Source organism: Marmota flaviventris, chromosome 11, assembly GCF_047511675.1.
Source record: "Marmota flaviventris isolate mMarFla1 chromosome 11, mMarFla1.hap1, whole genome shotgun sequence".
Taxonomy (NCBI): domain Eukaryota; kingdom Metazoa; phylum Chordata; class Mammalia; order Rodentia; family Sciuridae; genus Marmota; species Marmota flaviventris.
The window spans coordinates 81588107-81611451 of NC_092508.1; the positions used below are offsets into that span (position 1 = coordinate 81588107).

The 23345-nt window shown below is 33.4% G+C and overlaps 1 protein-coding gene across 8 annotated transcripts in view; it reads right to left on the bottom strand.

The window, feature by feature from the left end:
• The window catches only part of Mbd5 (methyl-CpG binding domain protein 5), a 409185-nt gene that overhangs the window by 34064 nt on the left and 351776 nt on the right, over window positions 1-23345 (bottom strand). For all 8 annotated transcript variants that reach the window (XM_071619190.1, XM_027938016.2, XM_071619187.1 and 5 more), the window contains exons 9-12: window positions 19856-20524; window positions 16332-16434; window positions 15118-15298; window positions 8453-10588 (exon numbers count right to left, since the gene is read on the bottom strand). In XM_071619190.1, coding sequence (XP_071475291.1) covers window positions 8453-10588; window positions 15118-15298; window positions 16332-16434; window positions 19856-20007 — 2572 coding nt within the window. In that variant the 5' untranslated portion in view covers window positions 20008-20524. The remainder of the gene's footprint in view (window positions 1-8452; window positions 10589-15117; window positions 15299-16331; window positions 16435-19855; window positions 20525-23345) is intronic.

The following is a 23345-nucleotide window of genomic DNA, read 5'->3' on the forward strand; positions in this document are numbered from 1 at the left end:
TTAAAAATTCCCTTACAGTGGGAGAAGTTGACCCCAATATACTCTGAATTCTTAGTTATTCATTATTGCTCAAGGTCATTCAAAAAGGAACAAGAATTTGGATGAATTTTTATAGCTGGAGGGGAAGTTGGAGATTGTTTACTCTTGAACCACTTAATCTTAAATAGGCACTATCTGGTGAACCTATTTCATAGTTCTGCATAAAAACCTTATGGTATGTTGAAGCATATGGGGAAAGTGTTGTGTTAAGACAGTTTTTTTTTTCCCCATCCAGCCAACATGTTTTGTGCTTAATCTAATGAAAGAAATAGTGGCTAAGAATTTTCTAAAAAGTAAATTATCCATTAAATGTTTAGCAGTTAATAATCAAAAGGTGGCTGGGATTCTGGAACAATTTAGTCCTTTAATTAGAAATAATGATTATTTCACACCAGTCACCATAAACTGGCACTTTCATTTTCTAAATACTCTAGCATATACATGGCAAGGCTTTGTAGATGAGTTTTCCTTAGAAGTTACTATTCTTTATTATCCTTAATTTGCAACAGAGAAGTATCCATAATTATGATTCAAGGAAGGAGTCTGTTGCTTTTAAATAGTAGGAGAGAAGAATAAAAAGTCACCCAAATAAACTTAGTTGTTATTGGGGTCACATGCCTAGACCCCCAGTGATTGAGGTGTCTAGTCTGATGAGGAAGCAGTGGTACTTTGCCCAGTGGGGGTAGATTTCTGAATATAAACAATAATCTACACAGATTTACAGTTTTTATACATATATGTATATTTGTCTATGTGTGTCTTTACAGAAATAGCATCAGAAGCTTTTAAAGGAATTTTCCTAATATTAATTCTTAAGATGTTTTATTTGCTTTGGTTTTAGACTTGCTCTTCAAAACTAAGGCAACATGTGCCTCTTTAAATTTATTTCTTCTTCCTGCATTAACATTCTTTGAGAAAGTCATTATTTATACTGTGCTAAACTGTTATACGGCTTACTCTTAAATACTGTTACACATGACTTTGTATGTGTGCAAAAAAAGGGCATGAAGTTCATACCAAGCAGATCAATATAGTATATAAGAAATGTTATTATACTAGCTTGATCTATATATCTTCAACTTTGAATACATATTGGTTTATGCCCAAATGCTGATTTTTATTTTTACCCATAACCCAAAATGTAAGAACTGAGTCATATACAAAGTATTCTTCACACTTGACCTTTATCATTTGCTCTAGTAAGTGTACTTTACACTTACCAATGGTCAATTGTAGTCATTAATAGAAATAAGTGCTTCTAATGGGTATATCTCTGTATTAGAGCACTTGTCTGGCACACTACACCCTGGGTTCAATCCCCAGCAATGTAAAAAATAAGACAATTGAAAACAAGAAAATAAATGCTCTAGAGATAACAGAACTTAGGATGGTCTAGTGGTCTAATAAATGTTTTTCAATCTCATTGAAATGGGGATCTCTATATTTAAAGGACTGATTTTGAATAATAATAAATCAGAAGGTAACTTAAGAGAAGTCTAGATCTTCCAATAAGACATGATTAATATTTTCATGTCTTAGTAACAGAGCATGGTAATATGCATTTATAAAAACAAATCAACCTCCATCTTTGTGCTTTGGACTCCACTATAAATCCCTAATATTCCTTCTTTCCAATAGAAAGGAAGACTTAGTGACTAGTAGCTGGTCCCAAAACTAAAGTACACAGAAGGTAGGGAAGACAGAAGGGAGCAATGGCAATGTCTGAGGAGACGCTGTCCTCCCACAATAGGACCAGCTGCTGGGGTGGGGAAGGGATCCAGCTTAAATCTGGGGAATGACCTCCCCATAGTTATGACGACATGGAGGAGGTCAGTCTTGTGGTAATAATGAAGTTACAAAAAGAAAAAAAAATCCTGTGACTGATCATGTTGTTTACTTTGCTAACATAGAATAACTCTGAAAACTGCTGAAAGTAATTTAAATATGCTTGAATTTTTTTCAGATTACTCAAATAATGAAGTTTTTGTTTTAAAAAAACCCCAAATGCCTCTTTAATCCCATTTTTCTTAGTATGTATTATGAAGTCACAAGAATTGAGAGAAGAGGTTAAATCCCTAGCTTGGTGGGATTTCTGTTTTCTGACTATGCATGAATAATAGTTGAAATACTTCATGAATGGCAGCTGGACATATTACCTTATTTTGTTTAAGGAGTGGAGAATGCTGTTTCTAACATGGCCATCTTTGTATCCTTCTATGATATCCCATTTTATCTGCAGTGCTACAACAGTGCCTACCACATCCTAGGTGCTCAGTAAATGACAAATTATCTCACAAATATTCTAAAACAGTTTTGAGACACAGTAGTGGGATGCAAAATTAGTTTAGTATGCCCCAACTAATATTTTTTGATAAGTGAAATAAAAAAGAAAATAAAATAGGGAGAACATTGCATAGCTACTTTGTGGAAACTGTTTCTGATAGTTTAAATAAATGATATGTCAGGGGTTGCTAAAATCATTTCAGTATGTCTTGACTGTCACAGAAAAAGAATGTGATAGAATGGGACTGAAAGTATCAAAGTACATCATAAGTAATAAGCATTTTTTCATGAAAATTTTGTTATGCATTAAATATGTATGTCTAGTGGACTATAATACACGTTAATTTCTTATTGTGAGAAAAAGTTGAAAAACACTGTTTTGGGACCAGGCCTCTCAATCTTTGGGGAATGGAGTTGTGCTCCAGGAAGCATCTGAAAGGGGTCCCTGGGGGGTCATCCAGCAGAGGAGCCCTGCTCTATGTCTGATGAATATTCTCTCTTGTACCTGTGCCCCTGGGTCTTGAATAGATACTGAGCTTCCCTGGGCTAGTTCCAACACCAGAGATACCTCAGAGACTCCTCCAGACTTCTGTCTATCTAGTTCCACTCCTAGTTAATAAAAAGGTAAGTTTTTACTTTGAATTTGCAATAAGTATAGTAATTTAAAAAAGATAATCCTTCCTCTACTCTTTAGTTGGCTGGCAATAATGTTTAAGTTCCTAGAAAGTAAGAACTTCATGATTTGAATTATTTAGTACAACATGCATGTGGAAATGAAATCCATTTTGATGATGCAATAGGGTATTTTTGAGCATTATTTATGAGTCAAATTTGTGTAGAGCTGACATTACTCTCTAGAATGTAGGCATTTTTTGAAATTACGTAAATGTTTTTGGGCTACTGGATTGTAGGAAATAACAGGTTAGGTATTACCTAGAGAACTTAAAGCCTTCTATTGGCTTTATAAGTGAGCATAATGTATGGCAGTGGAATAAAATTCTCCCAATTTGCACACTGGGGCAATTTATTTCTTAAAAGGTACAAAATAGATAATTGAATCAACAAACATATCACACCACTCTGAGTTCTATTATCACCATTGATTACATAGACTCAATGTCTAAAGTCAAACATATTTTAACTTTTTCTTTGTACACAAGGAAACATTTAACCTGGAACATGTAAACAAAACAAATGGTTTAACTCTGATATTAGGAAACCTTCTTAAACAGCAAGACATTGCCTGTAGTAAAAATATCTTACAGCAAAGAAGAAATGGCTCATTTTGCAAAAATTTAACTAAAAGAATAGACATAGGTTTTTATCACACATCCCAGAATTTAATACAGTTTTGTTGTCTGGTTAAATAACAAGAGCACAGAGCAAATTTTAACCTATAAGCCTTGTGCCTCAGAAGAATAAAATCTAGTTATTCAAAAATTTGGTGGAAATACTTTCAATAGTGACTATTGTTATTAATCTAGTTAACCACCTTCGATGAGCCTCTGCCTCTTTCTTCAGTCTACATTAGTCTGTATGAGACTAGATGATTATTTCCACACAAACTTCCCATACTTTGAGAAGGCTAACATATAGTATAATTTGCCCTTGGACATTTCATCCCTTAAAATTTCTGTACTTGTAGGCTCATCTAAACAATGTAAGGGATGACAACTTCCCTTATTTTCTCTACTGGCATGTTCTGAGAATAAATAAACACAAGAACAAAAAAATTAAACACATTACTTTGTAGTCTTTTACCCAAAGCATTTTTTTTTGTGGTCTCAACTATTTCATTGTCTTATACCTACCATTTCAATGGCTGTCCTGAGTTTCAAATGTATTTTGTGCTGAAAGAAAACACTTGCTTTCACAGAGTTTAAAAATATACATATATATTTATATAAATACTCATGAATATATTCATTGATAGGTTTATTTATATTCTTATTAGTCAATGTATATATTTAAGAGTTAAGGCAAATAAATGTTTTAATTATTTCCTCATTTGTCATAAATCCATACTCTGTCCCCTCATGATTATATTTTCATGTGCTGAGAAGAGTTGATTAAATGTTTTTATTAAGAAAAATAGGATATAAAAGCATTTTAAATGAAAAGGTTATATTTAATGACTTTATTATATTGGAAGGAGGAAGATTGTTATTAAGAAAGAATGTTACTAGAATAATCTAAATCTTTCTTCTTTGAAAATTGTGAAACATCACAGGGTCATGGGAGGGACACATTCCTGTATGGATGCTGACAGGGCCAAGTCCCCTACAGAGGCCAGGGTTCCCAGTATAGGTGTTTTAGTGACGTGGTTAGCAGGTGTGCTATAGCCAGAAGCCCCAGGAAGCATGGGCCTTTTGAAGTCTGCCAGTCAAGGGCACTTGATTTTGGTTCCCTCTGTATATCAAAACACCACAGGACATGAGCTGGAACCACTGAAGTACTGAAATTTGTCTCTCTTTAAAAACTGAAAGTTGTTTGAAATGTTTACTGCTGAAGGATTTTGAGCATATGCTTGTGTTCAGCAGTTTGTTTGGACTGTGATTTAGGAACTTTGGGGTTTGGCTGCCACATTCACCAGAGCATTAGAATTTGGGGTATGTCACCAAATATCCTCCTGTTAGTTCTACATCTGTTACATGAAAGTATTAAGCTTGAATTGCAATTTTATATTCAAAAAGCTAATAGGAACCTATACACATTACAATCCAGAGTATTGAGCAGCTCTAGTGAAAAGCCATTCTGAAAACACCAAATAGAATTAATAAAGCCCCTAAGTTTTAGAAATGATTTCTAAATATTTCATATCTTTTATCTGATTTTGTCACAATCTTTGCCCCTAATTCATCTGTTTGAGTTGTATATTTTAAATGTAAATAATACAGAACTCATATATAGACCTAAGACTCAATATTTGGAGTCTTAACAATAGAAAAATCATTTTAAAAAGAAGTTTTGAAAATAAGTTACCAATCAAATTAAGCATTTTCAGAGAAAGTAATTTCTTGTTTCAATGTCTTAATGTGATGTTTCTGAATTGCTGCTTAGGAGAGTGAATAAAGGCACTGAATGGAGCAGGTCACCTGAGCTATGTCTAGGCTGTTAGCACAGGGTGCAGCTGGACGTGTTACCTGTGGGTCTCTTTCACATTTACTATGCTACCAGTCTTGGAACAACATGATTAGTATCTGCACAGTCACCTCTTTCGAAGGTCTAGTGATAGGCCACCCAGTAGGAAACCCATTCTTATCTGAGTGAGGTGATAACTCATTGACAGAAAGGTCCCCAACTATGATCCATGAATAAGGGCAGTTCTCATGATATTTTGGATATTTCTTCTGTAACTGAGAAAAACATTTAAATCATTTTGTGCTATGATAGTAGAGTTCAAAAATTGATATTGTCTAACAATACATCATAAATTTATAAATGTGGCTTCTAACATGTATTGATGTGCTTCTATTCATCTTCTATTGAACATTTTAAAAGATTTTGAAATGGAAGTAGAAAACAATTATTTTTGTACACTAAACATTTCAGATGAAGAACTTATACAGCTGGGGAAAAATGGATTTTAGAATCAGATGAACCTGAGTTCAAGTTCTGATTCAGTTACATTTGATCCTGGACAGTTAAATTTTCTAAGGCTCAGTTTCCTTTTCTGGAAAACAGGGACAATAAAATTCTATACTCTGGAAAACTGCACAGATTATAAATAACACAGGTAAACCACTTGGCACATAGTAGATACTTAATGATAGCCATTTTTCTTCTCATATATTACTGTTGTAGTAGGAATACCTAGAAAACCTCTTACAGGGATAGCTGTGACTGTCACCTGTTGTCTCATTCTGGATGCCCAGCCTTGGTGCTTAATGATTATTTGATGAATGAATAAATGTCAGTGTGAACAGATATTTAGGCCAGGTGATTATAAGAACAGTACATTCAATTGACACAATTTACTTCATAGCAAAAAGAAACATGCACTAAAGATCTCTTCAATATTTAGCTCATCAAAAGAGTTACATTAATTAGTAAGTCAACCCATTTTCATAACCAGCTGCACAGCAGACCTAAGTACATTACTTAGTATTTAATTTTATAAGGTTAAATAGTTTAAAAATTCTTACTAACTTAGATTTTAATTAAACATATGTTTTCAGGTTAGCTTGTGCATCATTGGTCACATCATTTCATTACTAGTCATTTATTCTAGTTCTTTTTTAGTTATATATATGCTAAAGCTTCTCTTATATTAATATCATTTTAATCTGTGTGCTTTGATACCACCAGGACTAGCAATTGAAGTCAGATGTTTTACATAGATACATGGGACAGAAAAATAAGTGACCTTATTTTATCTTATATAAAATAAGCCTAAAGTTGGCATCAGAAGAAACAAGAATGTTAACAAACATTGGTCTTTTCCATTATGGATGAATTGAAATATATCACTAATAAAATACATATACTTTGCACATATGAATTTTGACCTGAAATTAAGTAAATTGAGGTAAGGGGTATCAAAACTATCAAAACTACATAATATAATGAGACTACCAATGTCTCATCAAAATGATTGAATGTGTGCTCATTGAATATGGTACATTGTTAAATAGTTATAGAAATCATGTAACTTTAACCTTCTATATGTATAAGATTAAATTTTTGTGTAGAATTAATGAATAAGGAGTCAGTGAACAGCTGGAAGCCCCTTATGGGATAACAATTCTGTTAAACACATAAAAAATAAAGGTTCATAAGATTCCTTAAACTAAGAATATCAAGAAGGCACTAATAATTTTGAATATCTTCTAAACCTTGTATTCTTTTTAACACAAGAGGTCATTGAACAGTTCTTCATTAAATACTGACATCAACACAGAACATATAACCAGGTTGTGAAAGATGGCAACACCAGGAAGAAAACACTTTTGGTTTTACTACAGCAATAGACATGTAGAGTATCCATTTTCAGCATGGTGGTGTGATACAGTCCACAAAATCTAACGGTAGTTGATTAGTAAAAGCCTTAGCAGTTTTCTCATTTCCAGGAGCAATCTGGTTTTTAAAGCTTGCTGTTCTCAAATAAGAATTATAATAACTCTGCAGTCATCTTTTATTGCCTCCCTGTCATTTCCCACAAATCTGAAATCATTAGTGTTGGGCTCTTAGTAGTTTTTCTAATGTTTTCATGGTCAAATTTTCTGAAGTCTCAACGAATTCATCTCTTTAGTGCTTCCATACAGTTTTTATAGTGATTTCTGAGGACTCTATTGCACAAAACATAGTTCTTTTTCTAATGTGTCTACTTTTACATAAACTTGTCTCCTTCACTAATAGTGGGTGAAGATTTACATTAAATTTGGGTTCAAAACCTTAGTGTCAATGGTAAAAATAATGGTTTAGTTCTATAAGAAAATTTAAAGCAATTTCAAGATCAAAAATTCTGGAAATCAGGTTTTCAAGCCTTTTTATTAGGAAACTTAAATTATTACTTTTTTTTTTTAAAAAAAAAGAAGTAGCCAATATTCATTTTTGAATTTTTTCAAACAAATTATAATAAAGGATAGCAAACTAGGATAAGAAAACACATTAGAAGATAGCTTCCTATTTCATACAACTTCTAGTTACTTTTTCCTATCCATTCACCTATTTCTGTTCAGCAGCAAGAAAAATAATATCCATTTATTTTTGCCTTTTTGGATTTTCCAAGATGAGCTTCATTTACCTGAATACAAACAAAAGCAAGGGGAAACAGCTTCTATATTGGCATAGACCAGGACATGTCTCATAACCAGAAAACCCTGCTTTCTATGGCTTTTTTTTTTTTTTTGCAATTTATAGTCCATTGGTTATAAAACCAACTAAAAGTTGAACAATATTCAAAATGACACAGATTGATAACAAATAACAGAAACATATGGAATCCCCTTATTCTTTCCAATAGACAAATCCCTACCATTCTGTAAATAAAATTATAAATACTAAAGAATGAAGAAAATTTCACAATGGGGAAAGGATCATTTCTTATAATAAATATTTTGGTACAAATTTTTAAAAAAACGTAGAAAAACTTAGTACCTTTGGGTACTTTTTTCTAATAAAACCATACCTGCTTCAGAACTTGTTTGATTATAGCTGCTAACAATGCTGTTTGGTATCACTGGAGTGGAGGACGTTGAAATTCTTGACTGAGGTGGATTGGGATGTAATGAATTTCCTAAAGCCATGCCCGACTGACTGAGCATCCCACAGTTCCCGCTAGCCTGAATCTGATTTATTAAACCTGCAAGATGGTGATTGGGGACTGGACTGTTACTGTGAACAAAGTTAGTGTTTGCATTGTGGCAGTGCACGGCTTCCCCTCTTAAAGGTATGTTCTGTGTCAGTGAATTCTGAAGAACACTGGAGTTCATATTGGGATCTGTAAAATGCAGCTGGTTAGCAGAGCAAGGCAAAGCAGTATTTGAGCCCCCACAACCCGGGGTACTATTGCTACTCAAGTGAGAGCTTTGACAACTCATAGACTGTAGTAACTGAGACATTGAACTGATGGGAAATGAACCCTGACCCTGCTTCCTCAGCAAGTCGGGTCCAGGTTTAGGAACCGCAGAACTATCCATTTGAGACTGTCTTAGCAAACTCAACACTGTGGTAGGTGGCTGTTTTCTTTTCCGTAATGAGTCTTTTTGCTGAGACATCAGCTTATCTCTTAGTGCTGCGCGACCACTTTGCCCTTCACCTGTTGGGAGAAGCATGTTGGCAGTAGGAGGGAACATGGTGTTTAAAGTGCTATGTCCTTCAGTGTTGCCACTGCCGGCAACAGCTCCAGAATTGCTACTGCTGCTACTGTTGTTACCAGCAAGTTTGTTTTGATTTGCTAGCTGTGCTTTGGCTGCTGCTGAGAGTAAACTACTTGCTGGAAAGGAGGCAGCATTGTGCTGGTTCAAGATCTGATTTAAAGGCATTCCCAGCAAACCAGGCTGACTCTTTACAGAACCACTTCCGGCAGATGCAGTAGGAAAAGCTGCACTGCTTGGGGTATTTAGTACATTACTCATTCCAGCAATTAATGGGTTAGGGATATCCTTGTACTGATGATGTCCATCGGACTTGGTAGAAGGGCTTGATGGCATTGATGGCCTTGGGGACCCTATAGTTGACCTTGGTGACCTGGGTGGAACCTTAATACCACTACAAGTGGCCTGGGGTCCTACAGGTGGCATCATGAAATTTCCATGATCTGATGATGTGGAAGATGAGCGTGATCTTTGGGGCGATGCCTCAATCCTTCCAATTCCAGTCCCCATCATGTGCACTGGGGATGTCACTGGAGAAGGGGACAGGGAGGTTGAAGCTGAATGCGGAACTCTTTGTACATGACTCCCATGATTCATATGGCCAGGTTTTACAGTTGGCAAAGGGAGATTACTTGGCAAAGGAACAACAGCAGGAGGCATGCTTACATTCATCACAGGTACCTGAGAGTGGACATTTGAATGGAAACTGGTTGGATTAATGATAACAGGGTTCTGATTCACTGGTTTACTAGGAATAGGGTCAAGAATGCCAAGTGGATCTTTCTCAGATGTTAATGGCTTTTTCTGAAGAGCACAAGAAGGTGGAGGAGGGGGTGGTGGGCCTTGGGGTGGTTTGTGGTGAAACATTGCTCGTGGTATTTCCATATTAGTTGAAAAATTACACATTGGTTTTTTCATTACTGGACTCTTTGTAGTCAAAGTTGGGGAAAGAGGTATATTAGTCCTTCCAGCCATTGCACAGGATGACTGTACAGGAGAACCATGTAGCATTACTGAAGGTGGAGAAAGAGGAGTCCTATTTAGGTGAATAGGACTAGAATTGGGAGCTCCATGAAAACCAGGATTATTTCTTGTGAAAACATCAGGGCTTCCAAGTGGGTCAGTCCGTGGAGAGATTGAACCATCTCCATATATCTGGGAACCTGATGATGCTGGGCTTGGCAGGCCTCCATGGCTGCCACGGAATGGAGATTTCTGTCCGTGTTCACTGCTGCCCAATCTCTGCCGGGGGTAGACAGGGTGGAGTTCTTGTTGCTGGCTTCCAGGCAGTTCTTGTACATATAGCCTTCCCATGGCATTTGACGATCCAATCATCAACTTGAAAGGATTCTTACATTCAGGCATTACAGAATTTGTAATTCCTTCATGAGACTTATTTCTTATTGATCTTGGAGTTGCTGCCCGTGAAGGTACTACTGGAGTTGCATCTGATGTGAAAGAGAAAAAAGATTCTGTTAATAGTTTTCTTTCTTTTGTGTTGGCAGGGAGGAAAGGAAGGAGGAAATCAGGAAGAAATAGGGAAAAGGTCATCAGGAAATACAAATTTGCAAATAAAAATTATGATTCTATGCAATGAAAAAAGGTTCTGCAAGCAGCTACCTTAAACTTTGATTTAAAAAATGTACTTTATTCTCCTTAGTTGACCAAAGATTCTCAGTAATTGTTCATTAGTCTTGTTTACCTCTTTTCTGTTGAGAAAGCCTAGGCATCTAAATCAGTACATACTGACATCAGTCATTCTAATAAGATTTAGAATATGCAAAATCAAGACTGACAGCCCAGATGGAAGTGGTGATGTTACTATCTTATTGGATTTAAAATTTTTGAGTGCACAATTACAATTGGAAATCATAATCTGTGTGACATATTTATTTTCTTGTATGACTTAAATGAATTTTCATTTCTATAAGAAAATTTGTTACTCTATAAACGCATCTATTACCTTACTGAAACCTTCTCAGGATAGCTACAGTAATATTTCCTTATCTCAACATTTTCATTCTGAGAGTAAGACTCTTTATTTTTGTGAATTACATGAATGGAACTCTGCATCTTTTAAAATAGGAATGATAACAAGAATAAATGCAGTGATATTACAGTCATTCTTAGCTTCATGATGTCTACAACACTGTAACACTATAATTTCTTTGCCCTTTGTCATTGTTGTCAAAATGGCTTTAATCAACCAATTTAGGTAAGAGATTACAAATCTTTTATTAGGATAGAATTCTAATGTAAAATTCAATGGAGTGCTAAAACCTTCAGTACTGGGCTGCTATTGAGAATTCTCTTTTTACATGAATGCATTTCTCCCTCTCTGGCTTTTTGGAATCCCTTCAGTTCTTCTGGAGATCAGACAGAATAGAGGCAACAAAAGCAAGCTGGTTCATCATACAGAATTTTCACTCTATCATGTTAGAATTCTAGGTTTCAGTTTCTAAGCCCCTACGGATGCTTAACTCTTTCATGAAGTTGTGCCTTCTAAAACAGAGATGGCAAATAAAATTTGTTTCATATGCCAATTCCCATCAATTTATAGAGGCTGATTACAGAGCTGTATTGAAAAGGATGCTAAGCTCTAGATGGACTCTGTGAGAAAATGCCAATGAGTCTGTCAGGGCACAGGAGATGAAAGTCATACCCTTCTTACTATATATTTGCCATACTATTTATAGAACCAAAACATATTAGCAAATATACTTAGATTCATTTTCAATCAGAGGTATACTTATCTAAAAGGTGAAATGCACATTTAAGATAAATACTTCTACTTGCTAGACAGTATACAGATGAAATCATATAATAAAAATTTTTAAGGTAGTCAGTCACAACCTGGGACATACAGAAGTCAAGGTAGAGTGCATTCAAGTAGTATGAGAAAGCAGTGAACATATAGTTTTCTTGGAAAATGCAGACTTTCTAATTCTAGCATGGTAGAGGTTATTTAATAAGGTAATTTTGAGATATAATATAGAAAATGTTGAGAACCAATAACATAACAGAATGGCAGCAGATAAAGTCATTTGAAGCCTATTTTTAAAGTTTGTAATTAAAGAAATAACATTAAAAATATGTAGGGTACTATGCTTGCAATATAGTAACAACAGTTACATGTAATCATATCACTAGAATTATAATGGGACTGGCTGTGTTCTCTTTAATCATAATCACTTGCTTGCATCTTTTCTCAGATAAAAATGTATTCATATAATTATCTATAGTTCAGTGATTAAAAATAATATGAATATTGGCATTTTTATATTCAACAAAAAGAATTTAGACAATTGCTGTGTTTTAGAAGGAATTTTGTCCATATTTAAGGCAAAATAGTTATCCTCTTTAAAGTAACAGAAATACTAAACAAACCAGCAAAAGTCAGGCTGAGGCTATATGACATTTAGGAAGTAAGGTATACAAGAGTTGGCAAGTGTAAATACCAGGCACCCACTTACATTCAAGTAGACCTTTTAAAGAATAAACAGTAACAATGTAAATGTTTATATATTTATTTAAAAGGAGATAAAAGCTACTATGTGAGACTTTTGATTTTTAATTATTAAACCTCAACTTCATGAAATAATTTAAAGTTATGGAAAAAATGCTATTGCTGAAGAGAGTAAGAGTAACAATCCAATGAAGTGTAGCACTTAGAAGGGGTAGAAATATACCAATTATTGCCTATACTAATTAAATATTTATCCTAAATTTCAATAATTAAATTTGTATGTATAGGTATGACAAAGGACTTAGATTAAGATTCTTCTGGGTCTTAAGAAAGGCAATAAGGCAGACTGTAGAAAAAGGTAAAACTGTATGACATAATGTGATGTGAGATCAACAGCAGACAAAAGTAAGTTCAGAAATACATTCAGGATAATATGCAAAAATTAAAACATCAAGGTGGCAGGTTAAAGGCAAATTTTAAATAATTTGTTATTATTAAACTTATGTTTAAATTGTTGCAACTCTTTTAATTTAAAAATTGTACCTTATTAAAAGAATAACATTCCCTAAAAGTTTTTTTTTTCCTTATATATCTTAGTATATAGAAGTGGAGCAATTTGTAAAAATTAGTCCCGTTTATATTTAAAGGTTAGAGGGTTGTTGGAAAGAGGCTTTATGCTTATCGCTGCAAAATCTGTCTCTTCACCTGAGTTCTAAGTCAGAGATTTTAATTACCTGTATGATGTAGCAATTGTTTTTTTAACATTCCAGGCTCTCAATAGTTTGGCTGCAATTTATTATACTTCTTTAATCTTCCATTCAAGTTAGGTTAGTTTCCACATTATACCTTAATTATGTCACACTCATTCTGAAGAATAATTTTCCTATTCCCTTCATAGGCCTAAATCCTATTATTTTCCCAAAGCTGGTTTAAATCAGGGTTCTGCCATGAAGCCTTCTCTGAGCTCTACAGGTCACATTCATTGTCCCTATTTTTCAGAACTTTGCAGAACAGTATCAATTACCCCTCATCAACTCATGCTTTGGTGCTTGCCATATTTTATTCTGAACCACTCTTCAAGTCTTAAGCAGATTGTAATATTTTAGAGGGAATTCATATTCTTGCCTTTACAAAAAGAGGTTCCTCAGTCTCAGAGTATAATGGCACAAAGCACATACTAATCACAAAGGGAAAAAGGGTACTTTACAATGGAAAAATTGGATGGACACAAACTTAACCAAGCAATCAAACAGTGTCATAGATATGGGTGAAAGTGTTTATCCTGATGAGGCTATGACTTCACCCATGCAGAATTCTTATCAAATGTGTATTACCTGAGTATGAAGAAACCATCAGGCAAATCCAAATTGAGGAACAGCCTGCAAATCTAGTTAGCCTGAACTCTTCAAAAATTTCAGTCCCATGAAGGACTAAAGACACTGGGGACTCGATATAGATTAAAGAAATGTAACACTAACTGCAGTGCACCATCTTTGATTGCATTCTCGTTTTAAAGTCAATTTTTTAAAAAGTGAAAAGAGATATTGTTAGGAAAACTGGAGAAATTAAAATACACTTCATGTTAGACAACATTTTTATATCACCGTTAAATTTCCCAAATATGATCATTAGATTGTTGTTACGTAGGGGAATGTCCTTGAGGGGTAAATAGTGACAATACCTGCAACTTTCTATAACAAAATATAAGTGGTTTTCTAAGCAAATGGTAGATGGCTACTTAATGAGCCATCCTTGCACTTTTTCTGCAGCTTTTAATTCTTGAAAAAAATTGTGTGTGTGGGCTGGGGTCGTGGCTCAGTGGTAGAGCACTCACCTATTACACGTGAGGCCCTGGGTTCGATCCTCAGCAGCACATAAAAATAAATAAATAAAATAAAGATATAAAAAAAAATTGTGTGTGTGTGTGTGAGGGGGAGAGAGAGAGAGAGAGAGAGAGAGAGAGAGAGAGAGAGAGAGAGAGAGAGATTGAGAGTGAGTTGAGTGGGGGCTCATAAAAAGTTCTTGGCAAGATGATTTTTGTTTAGTAGGTGTTCAACAAATAGTTATCAAATGACTAAAAAAAAAAAGAAAAAAGAAAAGAAACAGCTTGTTTTTAACAAAACTGCTAAATTGTTGGGGATTTAATATCACATCTTCCAATACAGCCCTATGAAAATGGCTACATTTGTTTCCTAAAAACCAATGGCACTTTCTTTTCTATGAGCTCAGCTCTGCACATCTGCATAGCATTAGGATGTGCTAATTAGTGTTTATTCTGATTATGTAACTAGATGATCTGCACAAGGAATTCTGGGAAATAACCTCATGGTAATTTTTCAGAATTAATTTGCTATTTGCACTAAAATGATAGATCATATAAAACCTTAAAAACACTGTGCATGTTTGAAAAGTGAAATGGGAAAATGCTTTGGCAAAGTGATTTCCAGCATCTCCTTCTCTTGCAATGGAGCGGGGGAGGAGAATTCCTAACCCCTTAGCCATATTACATACTTGTTCCTCCTCCGGGACTGGTGAGCACCAGAGAAGGATGTGGGGCTTCCATGCTTTTATGAAGTGTGGCCACTGCAATGATTTTTCTTTTATGTATGCATAGCTTTGTGACATCTTCATCTGCTTTAACATCTTCTGCAGTTCTCTGTTTCACAGCAGCTCCAGGATCAAAATTAAATACCTGGAAAAAGCACAGTCTTTGTTTAGAATACGTCTGCAAAAACATTTAATAAAAAGATCCTCTTGTTTAAAAAGAAAAACATTGTACTGAGATTAAGCCATAAATCTGAATAAAACTTTCTTAAGTTTTTAAACTTAAGGAAAACAATGTTATATAACTTAATAAATACTTCTGCTGAACTTAACGGTTTTTAGTAGCAAAATAAATAATGAAAATTACAGTAATTCTCAGATAACCAAGATAAATATATGGAAAAGTTTAATATCTAATAATGTTTCCAATTTTAGATAGTTCCTGATATTATACCAGTACAAAAACAGATAAAATCTAGATATAAAAACAAAACAAAAAACTATGATATTTCTACATGCTAACTTTCCTTTGGCTTCCTTTTATTACTGTATTTATATTACCTTTTCACTGACTTAGAAAATCTACTGCTCTATTAAAAATTTACTTATTAGAAATTTTTTTTATGATGCAGTAACAGTAAAAAGAAAAAAGTTGTTTATTAATTTTTAGTTTGAAAATTAATACTATAAAACATTCAGAGAATGATCTATTTCTATAGCAAATAACATTTTACTATTTTAAGTAATTTTACTTTTTACCTTGTAAAGGAGTAAAACATTTTCATATTTTGGTTATGAGGGTTTGGCTTTACAATTTTAGAAACATCTATGACAGACTTATCAATAACCATGCTAAAAGTAATATTGCAGTTAGAGTAGTTAAAGAAAATACTGCATTACTAAATATTGAGCATAGGTACAGCTCTAATAAAAAGGTGAATTGTGGTTTTAAAGAAATATTTAATATGAATATAGTTTGTCACCTTTGAAAATGACCTGAGTAAATTTCCCACAATCTTTAATCATTCCAAAATGCATGTAAAAGATGTCTAATTAGATAAAAGTTAAAACAAATACATGATTGGAGAACTAATATAAAAATGAAATGCCAAATGAGAAAAGCAAATATATAAAATACCTAAAAATAAAAAACTGCTGTAGCTCTATTGTGAAATGGTTACCTTGGGAAGAATAAGAGGACATTCCAAGCCACACTTGCATGTTCCATCAGTAAGCAGGTATGTTTTAACCTGCTCCAAGCAAGATAACAAAGACCCACTGGGACTGTAAAAATAGTTTAAAAATACATCAGGAAATAATTTTGACTGCACATATTATATGAAAAAAGGCATAATTTATAGTCTTACTGTCCTTCACAGGATAATATTTTCCTGCTAGGGAAAGCATTTTCTTTGTCAATATTATGCTAGCTACTAAATTATAGCCTTTAACACTATCGCTCTTTCTTTTGTACCAAAATATTTCTCAGAAAAATACAGATCTTCACAGAAAATTAAACAAAAGTATTTTGAAAACCAAGAGTGGACTAAAGATAGGAAAAATACTACTCTTAAGAAAGGACAGAAACAGGCAAGAAAGGAACAGGGGGAAAAAACTACATAAAATAATCACTATCATTTTAAACTACGACATTTACTTTCAAAGCTTGTTGAGGAAAAACTGAAACTTAGGAACATATTAAAGTTCAAACCAGAAAGTTGGCAAGTCTACAAAAGTCAGAGATAATATATTCTTCCCTGTTTATTTTGGAGTCTAAAACCAAGTTGACCCTATGTAAAAATATTTCTTTCTCTCCTTTACCAGTGTGTTTCTTTGAAGATAGATCATTGTGGCCTACTTCAAATTGTACTGAAGAAACATTGTGCAGAGAGGAATCTAACAGAGCTGACAAAAGATGGGAAGTTTTTGAGGAAACAGGGTGTTAGGTAGACAAAAGGTGCCTTGCATTTTTTGGGCTGGTAAGTGGGTAGGTTTTTTCATCTTACTCCTCTTCTGGTCACAAAAATTAGTAAAACAGATTAAATACTAATTTAGATGATAGGATAAGTTTTTGATTTTTTATTTACAATGAATAGTAGTTTAAAATGGGTAATTTACATTTTAGGGCTTTATGAATATGTTGATTTTACAACTTAAATCAGTATTATGCTTTGAAATTCCTATGAACTTTTCATTTGAAATTCTTTTATTTATGACTATTAGGTAAAATCCTAACTTAAGCCTTCAGATCCAATTCATCCAGAAACAATACTCTCCAATTCATACACAAAGTATTACACTACTGGCCATAGACTTTCTGCCTCTAAAAAACACAAGCAGTTGTGCAGTCATAAATGAACTAGCCTTAAAATGCAATTCATATTTTGTTTAAGGCCAATTGTCCAAATGACTTGGGCACAAAGAACAATTTAAATGAAAACCGTCATATTTATTTAGGCTACTTCTAAATGATATGCAAGGAGAGGCAACAAGAGGCTTTGGAGGTATAATAATTTCAATAAAACAAAGTCACCAATAACTAACCTTATTGATTTTTCACAATAAGAATTGATGAATTGGGGGAAGAGAAATTGCCAACATTTTGCTTAAGAGAAAGTGTATGCACTGAATCCTAAAGGAATTTCATTGTGAAATTAAAATCAAAGGCAAGAATTCCTAAATTCCTTTACAGTATTCTAGACCTCTTGAAACTCTTCCTCTTAGTCAGTTGGATTCTTTCCTTTAGTTGTAGCTCTTATAATTAACTTTTGGGGGCAATAATTAATGTAAAAAATAGTTACAAGTTTTACAGCATGGATACAGTTTAGAAAATTGGAAACAGGTGGAAAATTTAATGTGTCACCTCAAAATGCTACCAGGAGGCAGGAGAAATTGAAGATTAACCTAAAAATGAGAGGTAAACTATACATTGAGAAGGTAGCCATTGAAGGTAGGCTAGCCTCATACATATATTCAAGTAGTATTTTAATTGGTTATATATAAACAAATCAAACCCAGGTGGCTTGATTTAATTTGAAAGCATTTAACCTTACCTGCAAAAGTTTAGTTTTTAAAATAATTTTCAAGTGTACAGACTTAAATTTGGAGAACTCATACTAACATGATTATCAGAAAAGTGAAGAAGTCAGTCTTGGAAAATTATGAACTGATAATTATGAACTGATATTAACTGAAAGTGACTGATCAACTTTTAATTAGACTTCTTTTTTTTTTTTTTTAACTTTTAGACTTCTTAGTTTTTGATTCCCAGACTTGACATGGTTTGCTCATAGCAATATGAAAAGTTGATTTGTCTTTCATAAGATGGAGTAAAAAAAATTATCAAGATTTTTAAGTCATTTGCTTCAAGTTGAACATACATCATCTCTTTACAAACTAGAATAACCATAAATATAAACATATATCACTGATAATTTCTTATATTTATAACAAAGTATTTCTGGCACTTTATGAGCCACATTGGTAATAGAAACACTTGGAAAAAGTTATTCCTTGTATCTTTGTCCATCTTTTCTATTATGAGATGAGCTCCACATTCCTTGTGTTTTTATTCCTTCACCTCCTCGAATACAGAGCACATCATTAATATTATAGATATAAGAATTTTAGGTGACAAAATAATTTCAGTGGGTAATTAAGTTTACCTCAAGAAGCACTTTACAAGCATACAAATCAACCAACCAAAAAACAATAAACCCACATCTGAACTGACTTTTGAGTTGTTAAAGCATGAAATTGTTTGTACCACAGAAAATACCTCATTCATACAAATACATCTATAGGGAACTGAAAATTCTATTGAAGCTGGGATGCAAAGAGCCACATTGAAAATAATAGCATCAATTTAATGATCCTGCTTAATGTGGAATTAATAAAATCTGAAGTCTACTTTTAATTTTTTTATTATATAATGAAGAAAGACTTATGGTAACCTAAACTTCTATATATTTATTGGAAAATTATAAATAAGGAACTTGGATGCCAATTATTTATTAAATAAGACTTAAAACTTCTTGCCAACAGTTCAGTTATTCCATTCAACTTGTTCTAAAAGAGATATAACATGAAAATTTTAAAGAGGAGGCATTTACATTTAGTTGTATGATTTTTACTTGTAATATGAAGAGCTATCTCCATCATGACTTTATTTTTATTATTACATGCAAGGAAATAGATTAAAAACTGTGCAGAAAAAAATAAGCAAATTATTTTTGGTTAATATCAAGCATTAAGAAGTCTAATAAGTAAGACTGCTAATAGATTAAAAACAGAACTTTAGTATCAGAAAAGTCAGTTGAAGTACTTTTAAGAACAGAGTAATATTGCCAAATGGCATTGGGTCTATTTCCAATATTTTGCATTCTTCTGTGAATGTAGTAATGATGCTTTAAGTTTTTTAGAAATCTTCATATTTTTTTATCCTTATTACAGAGAAGCAGAATGACACCTCATGTAAACACAATTAATGCATAAAAATTCTCTCTGATAATCTATGTCAATTTACACTACAAAACAGTACAGAATAAAAATACTTGTGCATTTCTAGCACAGAGGTCAGTTATTGAAACTTATCTGAGGTGCTGTCAGTCACAATATTTTGTTCCCTCAAAGAAGAACAGACTCTGCCTCCTTAACTTTGGAACTATGACTTTGGAGGTGACATAGGTAATAAATAAGGGCTCACCTGACATAAAGAACTCCATTTTGATCCACACGACGCTGCCAACCCACAGGAACTTGTATAGCTGGAAGACCTCCTTCCTTGTCCCCTCCGTCACACTCCTTGCCTCCATTCATTTTCTGTGTCTGCTTGGGACTCTCCAAAGATATCAGCATTAAGATGATATCTTCATATTACAGAGCATGATGGCCTTCAAAAATGGGCCAATGCAGCACAGTTTTTCTCAGACTGTACAAAAAGCATTGGGAAGCTTCGGCTCAGTTTGGAACCAAGTCCTTGAACTCTGCCATTGTAAAATTAATCAGTTTCCCATTATACTCTACATTAAATAACCAATACTTAATTCCTAGGGGTGGTTTACATGGGTAAAAATGAGTGCTTACAACTAAGGAAAATCATAATTCACCAATGCTGGCACCTGTCTGAAGTGGGGGAGGGAGGAGTGTAAAGTTTTTAGTTGTACATTTTGTTTTGAACCTTGATGTTGAACTAAAATAATTTCTACTGTTTAGAAATTGGTGTCATTTTTACAATGTGAGTCAATTAATATTTTCAGGTACTACCAGCCCTTAAAGGCCACATTTTCTAAACTTTATCTTCCAATCTGAATCCAAGGTGTTGCAGGCTGGTTCATCTGATGCTTTCATGACTTCAGAATTCCAATAATGTAGCCTGAAACATATGCAAATATGTAAACTGTATATTTAATGTTGAAAACTGAGAAGCTGCACAATTTTCAAATAGAATAAACTATTAGCTGTTCCCTATCACTTTGATCTCCTCTGCCATCACAATAACACATCAAAGTGAACTTGTTTTCTTCTTTTAAATTGATCCACTTACTCTAGTTAAACCAATTTACTTGCTCTTCACCATTTGCAACTTTCTAATTCCTAGACATAGACCCATAATTATGGCATTACAAGTACATACACAGATACATACACACAGAGCCTGCTTCTAACTTGAAATCAAAATGTATTCAAACCTCTAATGTCCTGTAAACCCAAAAATGATGTTAATCCACTCACATTTTGATTACTTCTTAATATTATATGCAGCTATGCTTCAGCTTTCTTTCCTAATCATTAGCATAAAGAAGATAAGGTTTCTCTTTTTAAAAAAGTTAAAGAAAATAAATTTATAGTACATTTTCAAATAGAAGATTTCCCTTCAGTGTTATAGACTGTTCAGATTGGGAGCTGCTTTATAGTCAAGATTTTCAAAATCCCTCACATAATGGTGTACTTTCTTAATTCCTTTATTAAGTCACAGGGTTTTTTTTTTGAGAAAACACATTAACTTGAAACTGTAGTGACCACTGCAACTGTAGAATGCTTATAGAATTCATCTTGATGAGGCTATTGCATAAAAAAAAAAGACAAGTACATTTTGAAAAGATTTAGTACTTAATATTGTGGAAAATATGATGTCACAGTTGGTAGCACCATTTATTGTTGTAAACAAGCCTTTTAATGATCAATTTAGTATTTAGCATTTAGTCATATTGTTGGCCTCATAAAACTACACTAAAAGATGAGTAAAAAAATCATCCTAGTGTTATATGGTGGGACTTGTGATTTGTGATAAAAAGTTTTCAGTGATAGCTTCATCCACAAAATCAAAAAATGTTGTACCTTAAAGAACTGAAATAGAAGTGAAGATGCTCTGCTCTGGAAATCTATGTTAAATGACTTGAGATTCATATGGAAGCTTTAAACTGATTTCATAAAGTTTAAATGAAAAAAATTAATGCATTTTATAGATAATGTTTTAAATATGCATGTATAAACTAACAAATTAAAAAAATGTGAATGAACATGACTATTTAATCTGCATTCCTAAAACTCTATACACCTAAGTTGGTCAGAAACACTTTTTTGGATCTCCTCACTAGGAAAGCAAGAGATTATCTTATAGCAAAGCCCATCAGGTATATGCCTTATTTGTATTTATGTGTAGTCTTGGCTCTGAGACAGTTTAAGGATATGTAATAAAGTAAAGACTCATTTAGCTGTAAATCAGGGACTGTGCTTATGGGTGTGGCCAGCACTGGCAGGAAATGAGAAAGGCAGCAAAAATTTATTGAGGGAAAAGTCAGGATATAAAGAAAAGTACCAAATAATAACAGTCCCAAGGTGGTAATTTGCATCACTGGGCCCATTCCACTGTGCTCTGCTTCTCATGGAAATGACCCACTTAATGTTCTGTCTTCCACTCACTGTACCTTTGACTGTGACTTTTGCTGTTTATCTATGTGTTTATTCACATTTCCTTCAACATTACAGAGCAGTTACTGTGTAGTAGGCACTCTGCAAGCTGCTATGAGTATCATCTATGAACCCCAAAGTGAGCTAACTAGACTCTGAATCTGCTGATTCATTGATTTCGGACTTTACAGCTTCCAGAATTGTGAGAAATACATTGCTGTTGTTTCTAATCTACCTAGTTTTTGGAATATTGTTATAGTAGCCTGAATGGACTCAAGCAGTAAGGTACCACTTTATCCTAAGCATAGTGTAATGTTCAGCATCAATGTGGAAGCCTGGATATGAAAATAAAAATTGAAGTCATCTCCCTGAAGATTGATAATCACTGCAAACATTGACATATTTTCTTTCAATCATTTGTTTTTTAAAGTTTTAAAGCACACACAAAAATGAGTTTCATAAAATAAACAAGGATATATCATCACCACTAAAATTTGCAATATAAGCATTTTGTCAGTTTTTTTTTTTTCCAAATAAAGGACATAGAAAATATTTCAGATGAAGTAAAATACCATCATCAGGCCCCACTTGATTTTCTTTTCAGACCCATTCCTCTCCCTTCTGCTCCAAAGGCAACTCCCATCATGATTCTGGCCTGTATCATTTCTGGTTATAATTTTATGTGCTTATTTCCTACATGTGTATTGTAAACAATATTTGTATTGTTATAAGTGTTTTAAAACTTTATATAAATACTACCATATTATACCATCCTGCAACGTTCTTTTTAAAATTTAACATTGTTTTGGAAACTGTCTCTGCTGAAATATACAGACCTATCTTTGTTGTAGATATACAGTTCAAATGCATTAATTTTTAACATCTGCGTAATATTCTATCTTAAGATTTTACAACTTTTAATCTATCATTATGTCAAGCACATTAATGTTGGGTTGTAGAGCTTGTACATTTTCAACTTTATAGGCACTGCCAAATTGTTCTCCAAAGCAGTTATACTGATTCTAAATATTTTCTATATAAGTGTGATTTTTTTCTTTTAAATATTGAATCGTCCCATTTTGTATTCTTTTCTTCTTAGGAATTTTACTATATAATTCCTATTAAGTAAAGCATTAAGTATTTTTCTAAAACATGAACATTAAGTACTGGATGGAAAATTTTGGCTATTTATTTAAAATTTTGTTTATTTATGTTCCTTTTGTGGAGATAGCATTTCTCCCAAACTTTCATAATTACAAATAAATCTAAGAGAAATATTCCTG